Source organism: Anguilla anguilla, chromosome 9 (assembly GCF_013347855.1).
Source record: "Anguilla anguilla isolate fAngAng1 chromosome 9, fAngAng1.pri, whole genome shotgun sequence".
Lineage (NCBI taxonomy): Eukaryota > Metazoa > Chordata > Actinopteri > Anguilliformes > Anguillidae > Anguilla > Anguilla anguilla.
The window spans coordinates 40,093,296-40,110,245 of NC_049209.1; the positions used below are offsets into that span (position 1 = coordinate 40,093,296).

At 40.5% G+C, this 16,950-nt stretch overlaps 1 protein-coding gene and 1 long non-coding RNA gene across 3 annotated transcripts in view; one reads left to right on the forward strand and one right to left on the reverse strand.

The window, feature by feature from the left end:
* Positions 1-537: 537 nt before the first annotated feature.
* On the reverse strand, positions 538-1,194 carry LOC118235614. The gene is made up of 3 exons (XR_004766887.1): positions 1,075-1,194; positions 869-963; positions 538-668 (listed from the first exon to the last, which is right to left on the reverse strand). It is a non-coding gene; the product is annotated as an uncharacterized LOC118235614 (long non-coding RNA).
* A 1,056-nt stretch (positions 1,195-2,250) lies between these two features.
* LOC118235587 (rho GTPase-activating protein 42-like) overlaps positions 2,251-16,950 on the forward strand; it is a 92,808-nt gene continuing 78,108 nt past the window's right edge. For both annotated transcript variants that reach the window (XM_035433070.1, XM_035433071.1), the window contains exon 1: positions 2,251-2,650. In XM_035433070.1, the coding sequence (XP_035288961.1) occupies positions 2,497-2,650 (154 nt within the window). In that variant the 5' untranslated portion in view covers positions 2,251-2,496. The remainder of the gene's footprint in view (positions 2,651-16,950) is intronic.

Genomic DNA, 16,950 nt, shown 5'->3' on the forward strand with positions numbered 1-16,950 from the left:
GAAACAAATTTTGTTTCTTAGATAATACAGATAAGAATGTCAGGGTGCGTGGGGGTTAGGACCCAAATGCAGAGGGGGAAAAACTCAAACTCCAAAAGGCAAGAACAAAAAGAGAACAAAAGGCCTCGCAGGGCAACTCTTCAAAACAAAGGAAAACTTCAGAAACACAGGAAAACCAAAAATCCAAAAGCGCATGGAACACAGAACATGGCAGGAACATGAGCGACCAAACACAACCAAGGATCCAGCACCTGAGTCAAGGAAGAAGGAACTTAAATAGAACAGACACTGACGAGACACAGGAGGACACCATGAACAATCAGGCCACAGAGAGGGAAGGGAAAACGAGACAACCAGGAACCAATAATTGAACAATTGAAGACAATCATACAATTACACAGGGTACAAGCAGGACACAAAACAGAAGTGCCGCCATCTGGCGGCCCAACAAGGGAAACAGACAGGAACACGGAACCATGACAAAGAAAGCTTTATTTGTTAAGTGCATATACAGTGTACATACAGTGATATGCGTTCTCTACATACAACCCATTCTAATTACTTAGGAGCAGCAGATCCATAAACAACTTTAGTGCTTTTTCACTGTCCCAAAATCAAGGATGGAGTCCGGCAACATTTATGGATTGAAGTTGGTTAAAGATCCCCATCTGTTGGAGAGATCGACAGAGGGGCTGGAGCTTCTGTAGGTACCTAAAAACATATCCACTGAAATGGTTGTAAAAATACTTTTAGCTCAGGGTTTGCATTTAAAATTACATGGGGTAAAAAGGCAAAAGTTACATCATTTCATTGGAAGTATGTTGTTTCACTGGATAGGAGAAATAAAATAAACCCTGAATTCACATACCTTTTTACATCGGGCAGGGGCATGCTTCAATGTCTCCTGCACCTGGACAGCCACATCCAACATGGTATCTTTCGGCCTGGAGGCCATAACTGCCCCTTCATAAAGTTATCAATAAAGGTAATGGTTTCAATGGATTTGTCATGAACATACAACAAAAGACAAAGAAATAACAACTTGGTTATTTTGTAAAAACAATTATTTCTTACGTAATATGAAATTGTATAATGTCATTTTCTTGAGAGGCTTCTTCCCCTTCTTTACTTGAAGGCTGTAGTTGCTCCATACATGGTGCGTGGCAGTCGCCATCATGACCCGACGGACTCCCCCAAGTCCTTTCCACCAACTGTACTCAGATATTGTGTCTGCAGAATACATAGACAAAAGTGTTATTTGCTGATGTTTTGCCTTGAGAGTAGGGATGCACAATATACTTTTTCACTGCCAATACCAATTAGTACTAATGGCACTATTTACATCTTGTTTTGCTTTGTTTTTTCGGAATTAATTCACGTAATTAAGCAGTTGCCCATCCGATTTTAAGCTGTTGTACAGTAGGCTATATTGATAACGATTGTCCCTCGACATTGAAAATAGGAAAATGTACTTGAAGATGAATTGGCTTATTCAAATTATTTTCATGATTCTGATCGATGTTTATGTTTGCTCTCTCAGTATTGACTTTAACATAATTACATAGGCTAATATAACTGCGTCATCACTTCAATGTGTAGGCCTATTAGGCTAATTGTTGCCACTTTTACAGTGTACATTTTGTAATTTGTATTGCATTTGTACTTTATGCGAATTATACATCATTGCATGGAAGAAAAGAAAATTAATGCCAGTCTGCATCTTTAAGTTACTCTGGCTAGCCTCCTTAGAAGAAAATACCGTAGTTTCTGTAGGCTATAATTACCAAGTCTCTGACAATGTGACTTTTTACTTCAGTGTGCATCATCAAATTGGCAGTCTGGAGGAAAGGTATTTATTTATTTATTTATTTATTTATTTATTTATTTAACATTGAGGACACCTCAGAGAGAATCCTCTCAAGGTAGGCTACAGCCAACGGAGAAATTCAGAAACGCCGTCTTCTATCCCGGCAAACATGCAAAATTCAGCATCAACTGTCCATATTTTAGCCTAAATACTGGTCACGGTATAATCAAGGGTTATTGTTTCTCCTTGTTCTGAATATTTCTGTTGTTAACAGAGGCTATGTATAAACAGGCCCCAAATAGGATTTTCACCACTCCGATTAAATCAATGCACTTTTTGTCACGCCAGAAAGTCGACAAAAAACAAAACATTGCTTCAGGTGGCGTTATTTTTTAAATAGCCAGCAGGAGTCACACTGTCACTTATAGTAGGTACTCGGTCAGTTTGCTCAACTTGAAGGAGTTGAGAATGAGAGTAGGCTAGCTAAACTGCCGGAAGTACAAGGCAAGACAGTAAAAACGAAAAGTTTCATTGGCTTCAGCTGTAAGGCGACAACACCAGCACTGACGGAGGATTTTCTAAAATATAATACATTGGTTGGCTTAAAACAAGTTTCATGTCAATAAGACTGCAAGAATCTAACTGTGTTGGGAGATCGCTGGTTTTCTTTTAGTTTACTTGTCGGTACAATGGGGCTGCCTACACTGGAGTTCAGCGATTCTTTTTTGGATAGCCCTGATTTCAGGGAACGCCTGAAATGTCATGAAATTGAGTTGGATCGTACGAACAAATTCATAAAAGAACTTATCAAAGATGGGAATATGCTCATCACGGCGCTGAAGAGTAAGTGGCTAGTTTCATATGCAATGGTATTGGCAAACATTAGCAAGCTGTAAGTTAGTCAATGGGGCTTTACAAACTGCTAACAAAAAAGTTACCTTGCTAGCCGGAATTGTCCAGCTACTTGAATTTTGAGGTTGAATTCTGTGTAGCTCGTTATTATATGTAGAGAGACATTCGAACATGTCTCATTTTTTTCTTTTTAGGACAATGGCCGATTTAACAGAAAAGCGACAAATTGGGCTACATAAGCTAGCCTACGTTTTCCCTCCAGGGTCATTAATTTATTTGAGGGTAAAGCAGAGGCAGATTTCTTTTGCTATACTAAATGCATCGAAGCAGAGACTACTGGTAATTGATGTATTTTAGTGAAGGTAGACACTGAAAGATTTCTCATGAGCAACAGAATTAAACATCTCGATATCGTTATAACACCACGCTCCGGTTGTGATAATACACATTTCGATGTCCCCGGCACTGGCGTGACTGTTCTTTATGAACAGATCGTGTTTCCAAGGTTACAGAGAAGGGTGAAGCGGAGTGCGCTTTGATTGCTCTGGGCTAGATCCGACGCGAATTCTAATTGTGCTCACTGTTTCTGTTGTGTTTTTCTGCACGGCCTAGTCGTTATTCGATTATAGAATGGAAGTGAGATGGATTCGACATCAAATGGCTGTAATTCATTTTTAAATGGTTCAAATTAGAGTTGCGTATACAGTAATTCACCACACCAAGTCCTATTTAAAGTGTATATATATTGGTAATTATTCTGGTAGTCTAACTATAGGCGTATATTCATTATAGGCTATATAGTGTAGTATAGGAAGTTTTTGTCATTCATTGGACAAGTTTCCTCCCACACTGAAAGACTTGCATATGAGGACAGGTATACTCCTGCCATTGTCCTTGACCAAGGCACTGGCCCCAGACCTGGAGTTCTTCGGTCACTACACTGTGTCTGCCCAGTGCCCCTAAGTAACTAGGATGGGTCAAATGCTGAGGACAAATTACCCAACAGGGTTTAATAAAGTGTATCTTATCTCATGTAGGTCTAGCCAGTTAGACTCATTCGATAAAACACAACTGGGAATGTTTAGCTTGCACTGCTGGTGATATTATGGTTGTGTTATTCAGTAATGTATCAAATTCATGTTGGCTAAGTCTAATGCTTATTGCATGCCCAGGGCTCCTGTGATAGGCAACTTGAATAAAACCATAACCGCATATCTCAATGCATTGTTATGGAATGGAATAATAATAATAATAGACAATGCAGAAGAGTGGTCTGTTTTCCAGAGTCCAGCCTTATGGTGCATGATTTCTTGGAAAGGATTTGTATTATCAGTGCCTGAACTTCAAGGACTGGAGTTGGAGAATGTGTTTTAATGTCATTTGTCTTTAATCTATATTGTGTCTATGGAAGCACAGAGGAATAGCAGCAGCTAATGCGTGGAAACATAGTGATTTGTGGAAGCGCATATTGGTAGTAACCGGCACCTAGGGCTCTCGTTGAGACACATGGAGCTCATTAGTGCGTCACCAGAATACGCTTCAGGGGCTACCATTGGATAGTACTGTCTAGGACATTTAATTGAGGAAGTGTGACCTTGTAAGGTACATTCAGTCATTAGTAGAGATGAAAGGAAGAGGACTCACATGGGGGTGTTACTGTATATTGGATGGTTTGCAGGAGACGCATGTTGAGACAGACTGAATCAGTCCGTAATGGAATATTGCTCAGGGTGGTTGTTGCTATCCACAAAAGACAATTATGAGATCATGTCACCGTCATCAAAGAAACCAGAAAAAAAAAGTTACACTCTCTCCTGGTCATTGTTTCGTCACACTTTGTATACGCCAAGCTTTAGAAATTCCAGACAATCTATGCGATTTCTGTATTGTTTTCTTTCAACTATGGAATCCTTTGAAACAAGAACCTGTTTCCTTTTGGGAAATTTTGTGTGACATAAAAAAAGGCAGCCTCTATATTGGTGCATGTGGCTGTTAAGGCCAACTGCTCATGCTGCTGCTACAGCAAATTGGCAAGTAGTGGACTCTTACCTCTGGAGGAATAGGGGTGAGCTTCCTGCCATGGTGTTGGTGGCCAAGACTTTTAAGAATGCCCTTTCCCTGCCACCCTTGTGTTGTTCAAAGACAGGAATACTCGTTTACAGTAGCACTTAGCCACGTATGTTAAGGGCAAGGGTGGGATAGCCGGTAACCCAAGCTGTAGTGTGCATCGGGCACCTTGCGCTCTGGTTCACCATGTCTCCTTGCTCGTGCGATTCTTTCCAAACAACGGAACTTCACGTCTTGCTGGAGTGCTCTATTTGTCCCTTGTACTACTGCGTCCAGTGTAGCATAACTGCGTGTTTGAATATTGAACAGTTAGATGAAACAGAACAGTCAGCATACCTACTGGAAAACTAACTGACCATCGCTGCCTGAAGTTAGCCGAGGGCCTTTCTGGGGCTTTTGCTCCGACAGCTGGTGACTCAGCTTTCTTGTCGCCCATGCTCATCAGTCCTGTTCGGATATTCTGACACTGTGTAGCTCCTATCGAGGAGGACGAGAGTTACCAGGTATTTTTGTTACAGAAAACGAATCCATACTAAACTGTCATGTGTAACCACCATGCTGTGATGAGATGATGGGTTTTGTCATCTTCATTTGTCATTTTCCATTTTTGATACAATTTGTGTGCCATTTTTAAATTAGTCATCCTTCTGTTCTGCTCCAGTGGTGCATCTGCCTGGTGTGATTCAGGAATTTATATGCAAAAATCACTAAAGAATCATACTGTTTTTACTCCCAGTAGCTATTGTAGCACTGTCAACCCAAACGATCCACCTTCAGTTGGACTAGGTGAAGTTGATGTAAATTTAAGTTTTGATACAAATAGCGAAATTTTGTTATAGATGAGGATGGGCAGGGCTGTTACTGTTTTCTTGGAATCCATGAACAAGTTACATATTCTATGTAGCCTACCTATGTCTAAAAAAAGTTCTCTCTCACACAGAGCTCAGCAATTGCATTTTGACATTTAGCCAACACCCATCTTACGAGTGAAAAAGTCCATACATAAATGTTTAGACAAAGAGCAGAGCTGAAAATCCTGTGTGTTACAACTGAGTGTGGTGGTAGCCGCTAGACATTATAAATCTACAGCATGGTAAGTGCCATAACAGGCGCATGAGATAGAGAAGGCAGTACTTTAAGTAGCAAATTCTTTAGAGGATATAGAGTCATATGTAGCAGAGGTAGAGCTAATAAACCCATCATAAATGCTCTGGGTTCAGCATTAGGTGAGCCAAGATGCAGTTTACACAGATGGGGTTACAGTCTTTAGCAGAAGACAAACTGTTGACATTTATGTTATTATTTGTTTTATGTTTACTATTACACCAGGCTGGCCGGTGGAGGATGAGCTCCGCCTCTATAGCCGGGTTCCTCCTTAGATTTCTTCCCATTGCGGAAATTTTTTTCGGCATCGTTTTAGTGTTTATCTTTCTACTCTGGAGTTATTTTTGACCTCAATTGCTCGCTTTTTGGGGGTTCAGGCCTAGTTTTTGCCAAATTTTCCTTTCCATTTCCTCTGTAAAACATATTTGTGTGTCTGAAAATTTCTATGCGAATAAAATGGAATTGAACTGACTGTAGTGGGGAGCGAATTCCTCTTCTAGGGGACCACACTAGTGAAAAAACATGACTGAAAGTCACGCCAGCAGGTGTGGAATGCTGCTGACAATACTGCACTTCAGCCAGAGGTCAGTAAGAGCTTGAGTGTGTAAAAAAAAATAAAAAAAATTGGAATGTTCATAGAACAATATAATTTGTCATTCTACACTTTTTATCAACTGTGTAATTGTATCGAGCTTTCACTGCTGTAATGGGATGGTTGTAAAGAGTGATTGATCCATAGCCACGTTTCCACCGCAGGAACTATACCCCGGAACTAGGAACCTTTTGAGGAACTCAGTGCGTTTCCACCGCAGGAACTAGGGTCTAAATTTAGTTCTGGGGGCTTTTTTTTACCCCCCAAAACGTTCCTGCTCGGGGGGTAGTACTTTCCGAAAGTACAGGAACCTTTTGGGTGGAGCTTGCAGCGCTGAACATTTCTGATTGGTCGAGTACTCGTAGCATTTGTGTTGTATTTATTTTCCGCCATTACCCGCCATGTTTGAAAATATGCAGCGGCAAACCAATTTATTTTCATAATAACTTCAAATCAAACTTGTATGTTATGCGGCGCAGTAGCCTACTTTTGGTTATAGCCTGTCAACGTCTTGGAATTATAACGTGTGCTCTTCTGTTCATTTCTTGCTTTAGTATTCGTTTTATAAAATGCTAAGCATTCGTGCTGGGACAGCATATTACGTAGGCTACCAAAACATTCAAACGGATTAATTCGGTTGCTGAATATTTTCTTCCGGATTTTCTTTGTTAGCCCGTTGTAATTGACTCAAAACGTTTGATACAGTTATGTGAGGTATGCGGTAGTTCTGCATAATTAACATTGGTGATGCAGTACAAGCAAACTGGAAATCACCTTCCGCACTTTTTATCCGGGTAAAATAACAGGTTAATTCTAGTAATCTTCCCTTTAGCTTTTTCAGACTGCCGCAATTTTACTCAATTTTACTGCCATTTTTCAATTCCACGAAAAGACCAGGAAGACGATGGACTCATTTATGGTGCATGGTTCGCATCTGGAGGGCACACTTCGCTGCTCGGCTAGCAGTAACTTCGAAGGAAAGTAAAGGGTGGCTGTACCACTACTAATTTACATTTTCACGCAAGTCCGAGTTTTCGTTCTATTCTTGTCATTTTGCGATTAGCCTATATGGAATTGACGACGAGAAAGTAATAAAACAGCAAATTGTTTACAACGTGTGCATGTTTTCTGCTGTTAATGAATGTGTTTGAGAGGATATATGAAAATCAATAAATACAAAAGTAACCATATATAGTCATTGTTGGTAACCCGTTGTATATAAGTGGAATAAACCCCTCCGGGCTGTCCCGGTTATTAGAAAATAATGTAGGCTACTTCGGTGGTAGTATGGGGTTACAGAAGAAATCATATGACAGATGGACCGACGACAACGTCAGTGGGCTAATTTGCCTAATCTTCGCGGTACTTTAGACCCCGGTGGAAACGCAGACAACCATTGGCTGAAGGAACCTTTTAGTTCCTGGTAAAGTAGTTCCTGGTAATTTTGGTGGAAACGCGGCTCATGTGTTCTTTTGGGGGTTGTATTTGAGGCTTTAAAGAATGTAGGAGCAGCATTCTGTCCAGTGGAGAGTTGTATTTGTCTCAGCCATGCCTGTAGGTGGTGAGCACACACACCTGGGCTGATTAGTTAACACAACCTAGGTGCACATGCTCACTTCACCGGTTGGCCTTGCCGAGACAAATCCGACTCTCCTCTGGATCGAATGCTAGGGTGGGCTACTGACTACTTTAAAGGAATGGGAGCCATGCTTTAAATTCAGGGCTCGTATTCATATTGCAACTCAGATTAAGGGCGTTGATCTAAGAAAAGGTTTCCCCAGTGCATATCCAACACTTCTCCGTTTTAACCTAAAAGGCAAACCCTGATCCTGGATCAGAGAATGTAGGCCTAGATTTCAGTGATTGCAGGTTTTAAATTTAGTTGGTAGTGTAGTCTCTGCATTCCAGTCTTTGATGTTGATGCTCTTTGCCTGTGGATGCAGCTTAACCTCCTGCAGAACATCAGAGGCTTAGAGGCAAGGTCAAGTTCAGCTCATGCATGACAAGCAGGAACTCTGTTTTTGGGGGAAAAAATGTACACAGAGGCATTGCTCCTAAAACATTTGGTGCTATAGCCTACTTGTAGGTTCCTTAATTTTATTCACTATTCAGTCATGTAAGGTTAATTTGATGCTTTATTTTCCCCTGAAATTTCCAGATGCATCTTACTGTAACACACTTAGAGGAATAAATAGAAGCATTGTCTTTCACAAAGGCCTTGGTACAGAACCCAGTAACCTCACAACAGGACCCTTCTTTATTTCAGCCGTTCAATATCTCACTTAGTCTTATGCGTAGTATCGTGATTACACGTATGGTAGATACGCCCCTCCTCAAAACATTTTCTGAGTGTCGCAGATATCACACAAAGAGGACCCTGTCCTCGTGGGCCCTTTGAAGTGAGGGTAGAATAAACGGTACACAAAAAGAACACTGTTTTTTTGGGTTTTCCTGTCACGATTCTCTTCTAGTAGCGTGTATGATTATTTATTTATTTATTTTTCTTTTGTTCATAGCGCTGCATAATTTTGTCATTTGCCAATTATGAATGCATTTTAAATATTTGAGGATAAGGAAGAAATATACTGTAAGCTTAATGTGAAACCAGATATTGGAAAAATGAATGAAATGGATATTGGTATCGTACATTTGAACTCTCGTAGTCTGTTACCATTTAAGTTTGTGTGGTTGTCTTGGGAGCAGTCTGCTTTGGTGTAGGTCTGTTACTGGTTATGCTATTGTTTCTTGCAAGTGCCCTCTAGAAAGCCTCCATCTCAGTACTGTGGGACAAGGCCATTAATAACTGTGGGATGCACAATCCACCACAGGTTGGTGTGGTTTACTACTGGTCCCTGAGAGCAGTCCAGGCCTCAACGTAATGACAACTGCCTCTGCTCTTCCTTACGAAAGCACAGCAAAGAATCCCTCACAATGCAAATAAATTAATATTTTTTGAGCCTAAATGTTGCCATTTAAAAATCCATAGAAGAAAATTCCTTCCTCAACAGAAGATATTTGGTGCATCTGTATAGCCTTAACATTTTGGGGGGGAAAATGTTTAGATTGATTTGGATTTCCAACATTTGTAAATTATCTTGCAAATTGCATTATTCTTCTTTAAGCTGCTAAAAATACTAGCCTACACAATTTAGCACTGTTTTTGTCTATTAAAGGTTGGCAAAGGCCAAGAACTAGACCTACAGTATATTTCAGTCAGTCGTACCTGACTTTATAGACCTGTGTGAGGGAGGCTGCCGGCCTCAATAAAGAAAATTTCATCCTCACTAATGAACAACAGTCTTTTTTTAATCGTTTGTGTTCATCGTCATCAAGAAGAAGTTTGCCACAGACCGCTTATTTAAATTATTTTTTGGCTAAATACTATGTAGGTAAGTAATGAGTGGTGTCATTTCCACACTCTACATGTTCAGAGTATTGTATGTTGCACACATATGCAGAAATGCATAGGTCAACAGATATAGGCCTACTTAATATAGGCCTAATGTTTGCCAGGGTTTTTATTTATTTAATGTAGTGAGTATTGGCTGTCTGTTGGCTTTCAACTTCTGTAATACTTTTTGAATATTAGGCGGGAGCCAGACATTGCAAATAAAAGGAAAAGGTTACTGCTAAACCCCAGAGGATCCCCCACATTTTCGCAGTTCTCTGCAGATACCATCTGGGTATATTTACCGATACTGTACTACTGTTTCATTTCAATTGGCAGCTTAAATCCATGTGGTTTTGTGGAAGGTGGATGAAAATGCTGTGACTTCCTATCCTTTTAACTCTGCGGGTAAAGCTCTGTGAACTGTGGCATCTTTGTGAAGAACTTTGAGCAGGAAGGCATGGAGCAATTTTTTGTGTGTTCCTTACATTTATCACATGAGCATAAGAACCCTGTGGTGTGTCTAGCTGACCGGTGGAAGCAGAGCTATCTAAAGGACGGTATGTTCAGTTGTGCATCAATGGGAAACGATCACATTGATTGAAAAGGAAAAATAGAGAAATTTTCCCTATATCAATGGAAGATTGCAGATCTGCAATATTTTGTGAAGTCTTCACAGGCATCTGGCAACCTTGGACTTGGTCAAATCCCTCACAGTGTCACCAAGCAAGAGATGATTTACCTACCGAACCTCGGATGCATTTTGTAAATCCCATCAATCACTTTGATTGCTCTTTATTATCATTTAAATGTATGTTTAAAATTTAAAAAATCCAGTATAATTACAGTTGCGAGAATTCTTTTTTTAAAGAATCATAGTCTGCACTTGCTATACCATTCAGCCCATAGAATTGTACTCTTTTTTTAATTTAATTTAATTTAATTTTTTTATTGCGGCAATTTGTTGACAGTTCCTATTAATGGTGAATGGTACTGAGCTTTGGCTTCACAGTCTGGTGACCGGCCAAGATAAAGGCTCCTGCTTGTTGTTTCACAGCCGTGTGAAAATTCAAGCGGCACAGTTTTCTGTTTACCTGGCCCAGGAGAGGATGGTGTAATCTGGGATGACTAAGAGGAGCGCGATTACGCCGCTCTTAGTCCTGCCCAAGGCGGGAGGTGGGTCTGCTTTCTGCCCTCGGCTATCACAGCCATTGTAGGAAATGACGGGCGCGTTTGGCTGTTGGGCATCGCTGTCGGAAGCTCAGGAGGAGGTTTAGGAGCGATGCTTTTCCGTGTGTAGTCAAACGAATGCGTCTTTGTGCTCGGGCTGTTTTGGTCGAAGGTCATATCTGTAGCTGCTAAGCTAATGCCTGCTGAGCTTGTGGTCGGAAGCACCGGTTGCTTTCTCACTGCCACTTCTAGGCTTGGGTAGTGCCTGGAGCCCATGTTTTTGCCTTTCTAATCCCCTCAGCCCTCAGGCTAAAGGGGAGAGCAGTCATGGTCACGGGCAACTTTATCGCAGGTTGCTTTTATCTTGTATTTAACATTTTACTGTGTTCCAATGAAACATTTTTTTTAAAAACAATTTCTTTAAAAAATAACCAAATAAAATATCTTTCAATGGACCAAGGACACTTATGGGAGGCGATTAAGGCTCAGCAGTGGACAGGCAAACAGACAGCTGTTTGAGTCTTTGGCATGAGGCTTTTAACACAAATTCACTTGACCTGGCTAGCCTGGCTGTAGAAATGCAGGCCTACGTTTTTTCTTTTTTTTTAAACATGCTAGTCTTGGAACTGCTTGGAAGCCAAGGAAAGTTAGGCTCCAGTGTGCAGCGGTGTGCAGTGTGTTGAAGAGGAGCTGGGGACACCATCCGTCTTTCACCCAGTGTTCTTATTAGAGGCAAATTCTGACATTAGTTACATATGTGTGTATGATTATTGGCAGATTTCACATGTTGAAGCTGAACTACTCATGTGTTGTTATGCAGTGCCTATTCCATTGTCCTTTTGCTCTTATGACACGCATTTGTGTGCATTCTGCCATGTAAAGGTTACATAAGTAGCTATGGACAACTGTGGGGAAAAAACGACTTTCTAAAATCATCATTATTATTATTATTATTATTAATAATAATAATAATAATAATAATAATAATAATAATAATTTTACATTTATTTATTTAGCAGACGCTTTTATCCAAAGCAACATACAAAAGTGCATAATTATAGTTTGTGGAGAAGTCGCTTCTGATTCGGTTTGATTGGTAACTTAAAAGTATGCAGCTGAATGCTGTGGCATGTGGTTTCCCTGGAGACCGGTATAGTGTTTACCCAAAGCAGCCCTGTCTCTCAGCCCCATGACCCAGACCAGTGACCATCATGCTGTTGCATCACCTGCCTGTCATTTCTGAGGCCTGTGTCCACACAGACAGAGGCAATTACATTTCACAGGGTGGGAGAGGTCACCATTCGTGTCTAAGGTGGCACAAATCTGCACGTCCTGTTGACAGGTAGTCCTGTTTGCTCTGTATCAGAACAGAATCCTCTACAGATATTGGCCTTTTTTTTTTTTTTTTTTTTTTTTAAAGACCTTTGGTGAATAAAACCATACAATCCTGCTTAAGCATGAATGATTGAATAATTTCCGGAGCCGAAACGGATGCAAGTCTAATCTACCCAACCCTTGCCCCGGGCCCATCTGGTTCTGGGCCGCTCTTCAAATGCAGGCGACTTGATGTGATGTCTATTTCTGCATGTCCACGTGATTTCAATTCACTGTCTTCAGTGCAGACCAAAACAAAGCTGCGATTTACAGGCGACTGCATGTTTTTAAAGGAATGGCCTAACTGTCAAGCTTTGTCCTCATTGAAACGTTATGACATTGTAGTGCATCTGGGTGATGTGAGTGCCAATGGCACGGAAGTACCAGGTGTGGCCTGCTAAAGGTCACCTGGTGCTTGTTATTACCCTGTTTTATGATATTGTTTACTGCCATTTTAAAATAAATATAGAACATGCTGATTTGTAGATTCTATGTGATTGTTAATATTATTATTAAATTTTCAGACCACATTTTATCATTTCTGCAATTAGTGCAAGTTTGGTAGGAAGACTTTTATATGTATTCTTACCTTATATAGGCTAGTTCTTATTATATGGTTTGTACCCAGATATGTTTTTTCCACAAAATGATTGTCTACTGTGGTCTGAATACACAAGAATATAAGTGCAGATGCAAATTCAGTCAGAACTGTACTGTAGAAAAAACAGTTACAATTTATATATATATAAAATAATGTAAAACTGATTTATTGAATCGAGTGATGTAGGCTGTTGATGAATGTCATTCGGTTTCATGCTCAAAATGCAACAGAATCTTGCTTGTCTTTTCTGACCCAAATTATAGGTGCACAGCTCAGTGGACCACTGTTCTCAGATCACTTAGGCATGAGGAAATTGCAGGCTTTCACAGGCTCATGTAATGCACTGTATTTAGGGATGTAGCTAGGTTCTTTGGCTAAGTGTGACCATGTGGCCAAAACAGTTCTTAATTTAATGCCTGCATTTCTTTTCTCTCCTTCTGCATGCAGTTTACTGCATGGAAAAGTTTGTTTTACTCTGCATTGACTGCATTAACAGCAGCGCAGCCATATAGCTACTACTCCAGAGTTATGCGTATGCTACAAAGTAAAACTTTGTTTTGGCTTCTTCGATTCTGAAAAATTCATGATTATTTTGCGAAATGGCTCTGTAAAGAGCCACGTTTATAGGGAAGTTTGTAGTGAAAATTTTGTTCTGGTGGTGTTCAAACCTCTGACTGCATTTGGGGGCAAAAACTCAGCCCTGCTCCAGTTTAGTCAATGTTCCAAGGGGCGACGTAGCTCAGGAGGTAAGACCGATTGTCTGGCAGTCGGAGGGTTGCCGGTTCAAACCCCGCCCTGGGCTTGTCGAAGTGTCCTTGAGCAAGACACCTAACCCCTAACCCCTAACTGCTCTGGCGAATGAGAGGCATCAATTGTAAAGCGCTTTGGATAAAAGCGCTATATAAATGCAGTCCATTTACCATTTAAAATAAAAGAGCCTACTCCTGAAAAGGCCTCGCTGATTTATGAAATTATACACTTACCACAAGAGCCTGTTTAATGGCACTGTGCCACAGCATGTGGTTTATGCATATTTGTATTTTAATACAACAATGATGATGTAAATTACTTCATTGAGATTTTGTGTGTGTGTGTGTGCGTGCGAGCGTGTGTGTTTGCGTGTGGATGTTTATGTAAATAAGCCCGATATGACGTGGTGTTTTTAAGTTGCTTGGCATTGATTGCTGAAGTGCTGATAAAGGCGGAGAGATAAGTTGGTCAAACGGAACGCTCCTCGAGATTTCGTTTACATGCAGAGGATGCGATGAATCTGATAACTGAAAACCCCAGCGCTGTTTACGGTGACACGCAGCTCATCTTTCAGCTGAAGGGTGAAAACGTCCAAATGAATGAATGTGGACTTTGACAGGAATGCCCTGTGGGATTAAGTTTTCTTTTCTCAGCTGTCTCAGCTGGCATAAAAATACCTTTTGAGAAGGTATTATTATAAAAATGCACTGCAGAGAATAGAATTCTTTTTTTTTTTTTTTTTTCTTCATTTTTATTAAGGACATTTGTAAAGGAATCCAGTGTGTAGGGGGCTGCTTTCCACAGGCTGGTATTGAATTTTGACCATGCTGGTGTCACACTGCTGTAAGCAGCCAGCAGGAGCAATGAGAGCCAGTGAACACTCCCGAGCTTCTGTGAAACTTTGTATTTATTAAAACAAGACAAACTGTGGGTACTAGGGAGAGAAGCTCTGCGGGTCCCTGCTAACTGTTAGCGTTAGCCTGCAAACCCTTCATGTACGGGTGGGGTATGGTGTTTTACACTCTATTTCCTCCATTGTCGTTTTCACCCCACCATGGGGAAAACACTTTCCAGGATTCTGATTTGGGGTTTAGCTTCCCAAACTCCTGCCAAAAATACTCCCCAACACTCCCTTCCCATGAATACTCCATGATCATGCTCACTCTGTACCCCCCACAAACACTCAAATACAGATGGATCACGGTCTCACTCTCTCACATAGGCTACTTATTCACATATACAACACATAGCCACCACCACAATAGCAATAATTACAATATAGGGGCAGTTTCACAGATACAGATTAAGCCTATTCCTAGACTAAATTCAATTTTGAATGGATATTCTCCATACATAACTAAATTTAGTCTTGGACTCTGCTTAATATGTGTCTATGAAACCAGTCTATAAACTTTTATCTTCATACCATCTTCCCTCCACCAGTGACTTCCTGCTGGTAAGAGTTCTTATACATAGGTCTTCGAAGGCCATGAGATGCAACGTCATCACAGCCACCCAGGGCAGCAAACAGTTGGCCGTAGCGTGGTCTGAGCAGGGAGGGTTTTCAGATGGTGGGAATCTCTTTGTCTCACTGCGCAAAAGTGCAGGCCCTTTGCCTGCGCCAGCTGCGTGCGCGCTGTACTCCAACGCCGCGACTGCGCAGCTCGGGTGATTAAAAGTTAGGCCTTCTGCCTGCTCCAGCTGCGTGTGCGCTGTACTCCAACTCTGCGACTGCGCAGCTCAGGGGAGTAAAAGAAAAGCGGTGGCTGGTAGAGAGAGAGAGGGGGAAAATAGCCTGCTTGGCTGCTGTCTAACACAGGGATTGCACAGGGATTTGTCTACAGGCCTACAGGTACACTTGGGCCTTCCAACAAAAAGAAAAATTGAAAAAATTTCTCTGTAGTCCTAGGATTTTTTTTTTTTTTTTTTTTGCGCCAAATCTGGAAAATCAGTAACAATGGCCACTGCTGCTATTTCAAGTCTGTGGACAGTTACTGGCAGTTTCTTTAACTTTGCAGGTCTGCCAGCATGGCCTCATAAAGTGTTCTTATTGATCTTGTGCTCCGTGTCTTTCCATCTTGTCTGCCTGGGTGAAGTGTCCTTTGTCAGAGACAAGCATTGACAGATGAGCCAGGCCACAGACTGGAAGGTTTAAATGAATCATGTGATGACCACTGGCAGCACTCTGAATCACAGAACCACTGCTGAAAAAGAGTGTAGGCCTAGCTTGCGCAAAAACAATAGACTATAGGTTTTACACAAGCTTTTTTCATAACACAGGTAAATATGTCTGATGGAAAAAAAAAAGCTTTTTCCAGTGTATTTGTTATTTTCTGCATGCATTGCTCTGAACCTGAACATCGAATCAGCTGCTCAGCTCAACAGAAGCTTCTAGAGCCACTTCATTTGACCACAAGCTATTGTGGTCAATTGTTTGTGCAAGGTAAATGCTTTACTATGGTTTGGTTGAACATTAAGAGAAGACAACGCAGTGAAATTGATCCTAGTTATTTATTATTCTGGGGGAACTTTACCGCATACTTTCCTGCAATCCAGCAGTGGCCCAATTTGTTTTGTGTCTGTGGAATTTTCAACGAATATACAACACATATTGACAATTGATCATTATGAAAGCCAGTTCTTTCACAGTCAGTGTACTATGAGTTATTGCCCAGTGCTTTGGATTATTATTTTCTGATGTACTGAGGTTTTTCTGGATGAATTTATTTAGGGTATTTATTTATTTTATTTTACGCTTCTATGCTTTAAGCAGACCGACCTGTGGAAAGTGAAAAATTGAAATATGAAAAATCACCTGGGACTTATTTTAAGGTTTACCACCATGTGTTGCACATTCATTGAATAATATTGATCAAATATTGACTGTTGCTAAAACTGTTTATTTGAATTAGCCTATGTCTTGAGGCTAACCCAGGCGTGGTTCACAAAATAAAAGATTATCTTACAAATATCAGTATAATGTTTAACCAAAAATAACCTCAATTTATTTAAACAAAAAATTAGGCTATTTATATTTATTTATATTATGCTAACTTTATATAGGTTGCATTTTTTGTCATGAGAACTTAGGCCTCTATAAATGAAAGCTTCTGTGTGATTGTGATTTATACCATAATCGTCACCAACCTTTATTTTATTAGGGCGTAACGCTGAGCAATTATGCCTCTTTTACAAGGGAGACCTACTTAATGCCATAATTTTAAATTGTCAGGAGATTATTCTCC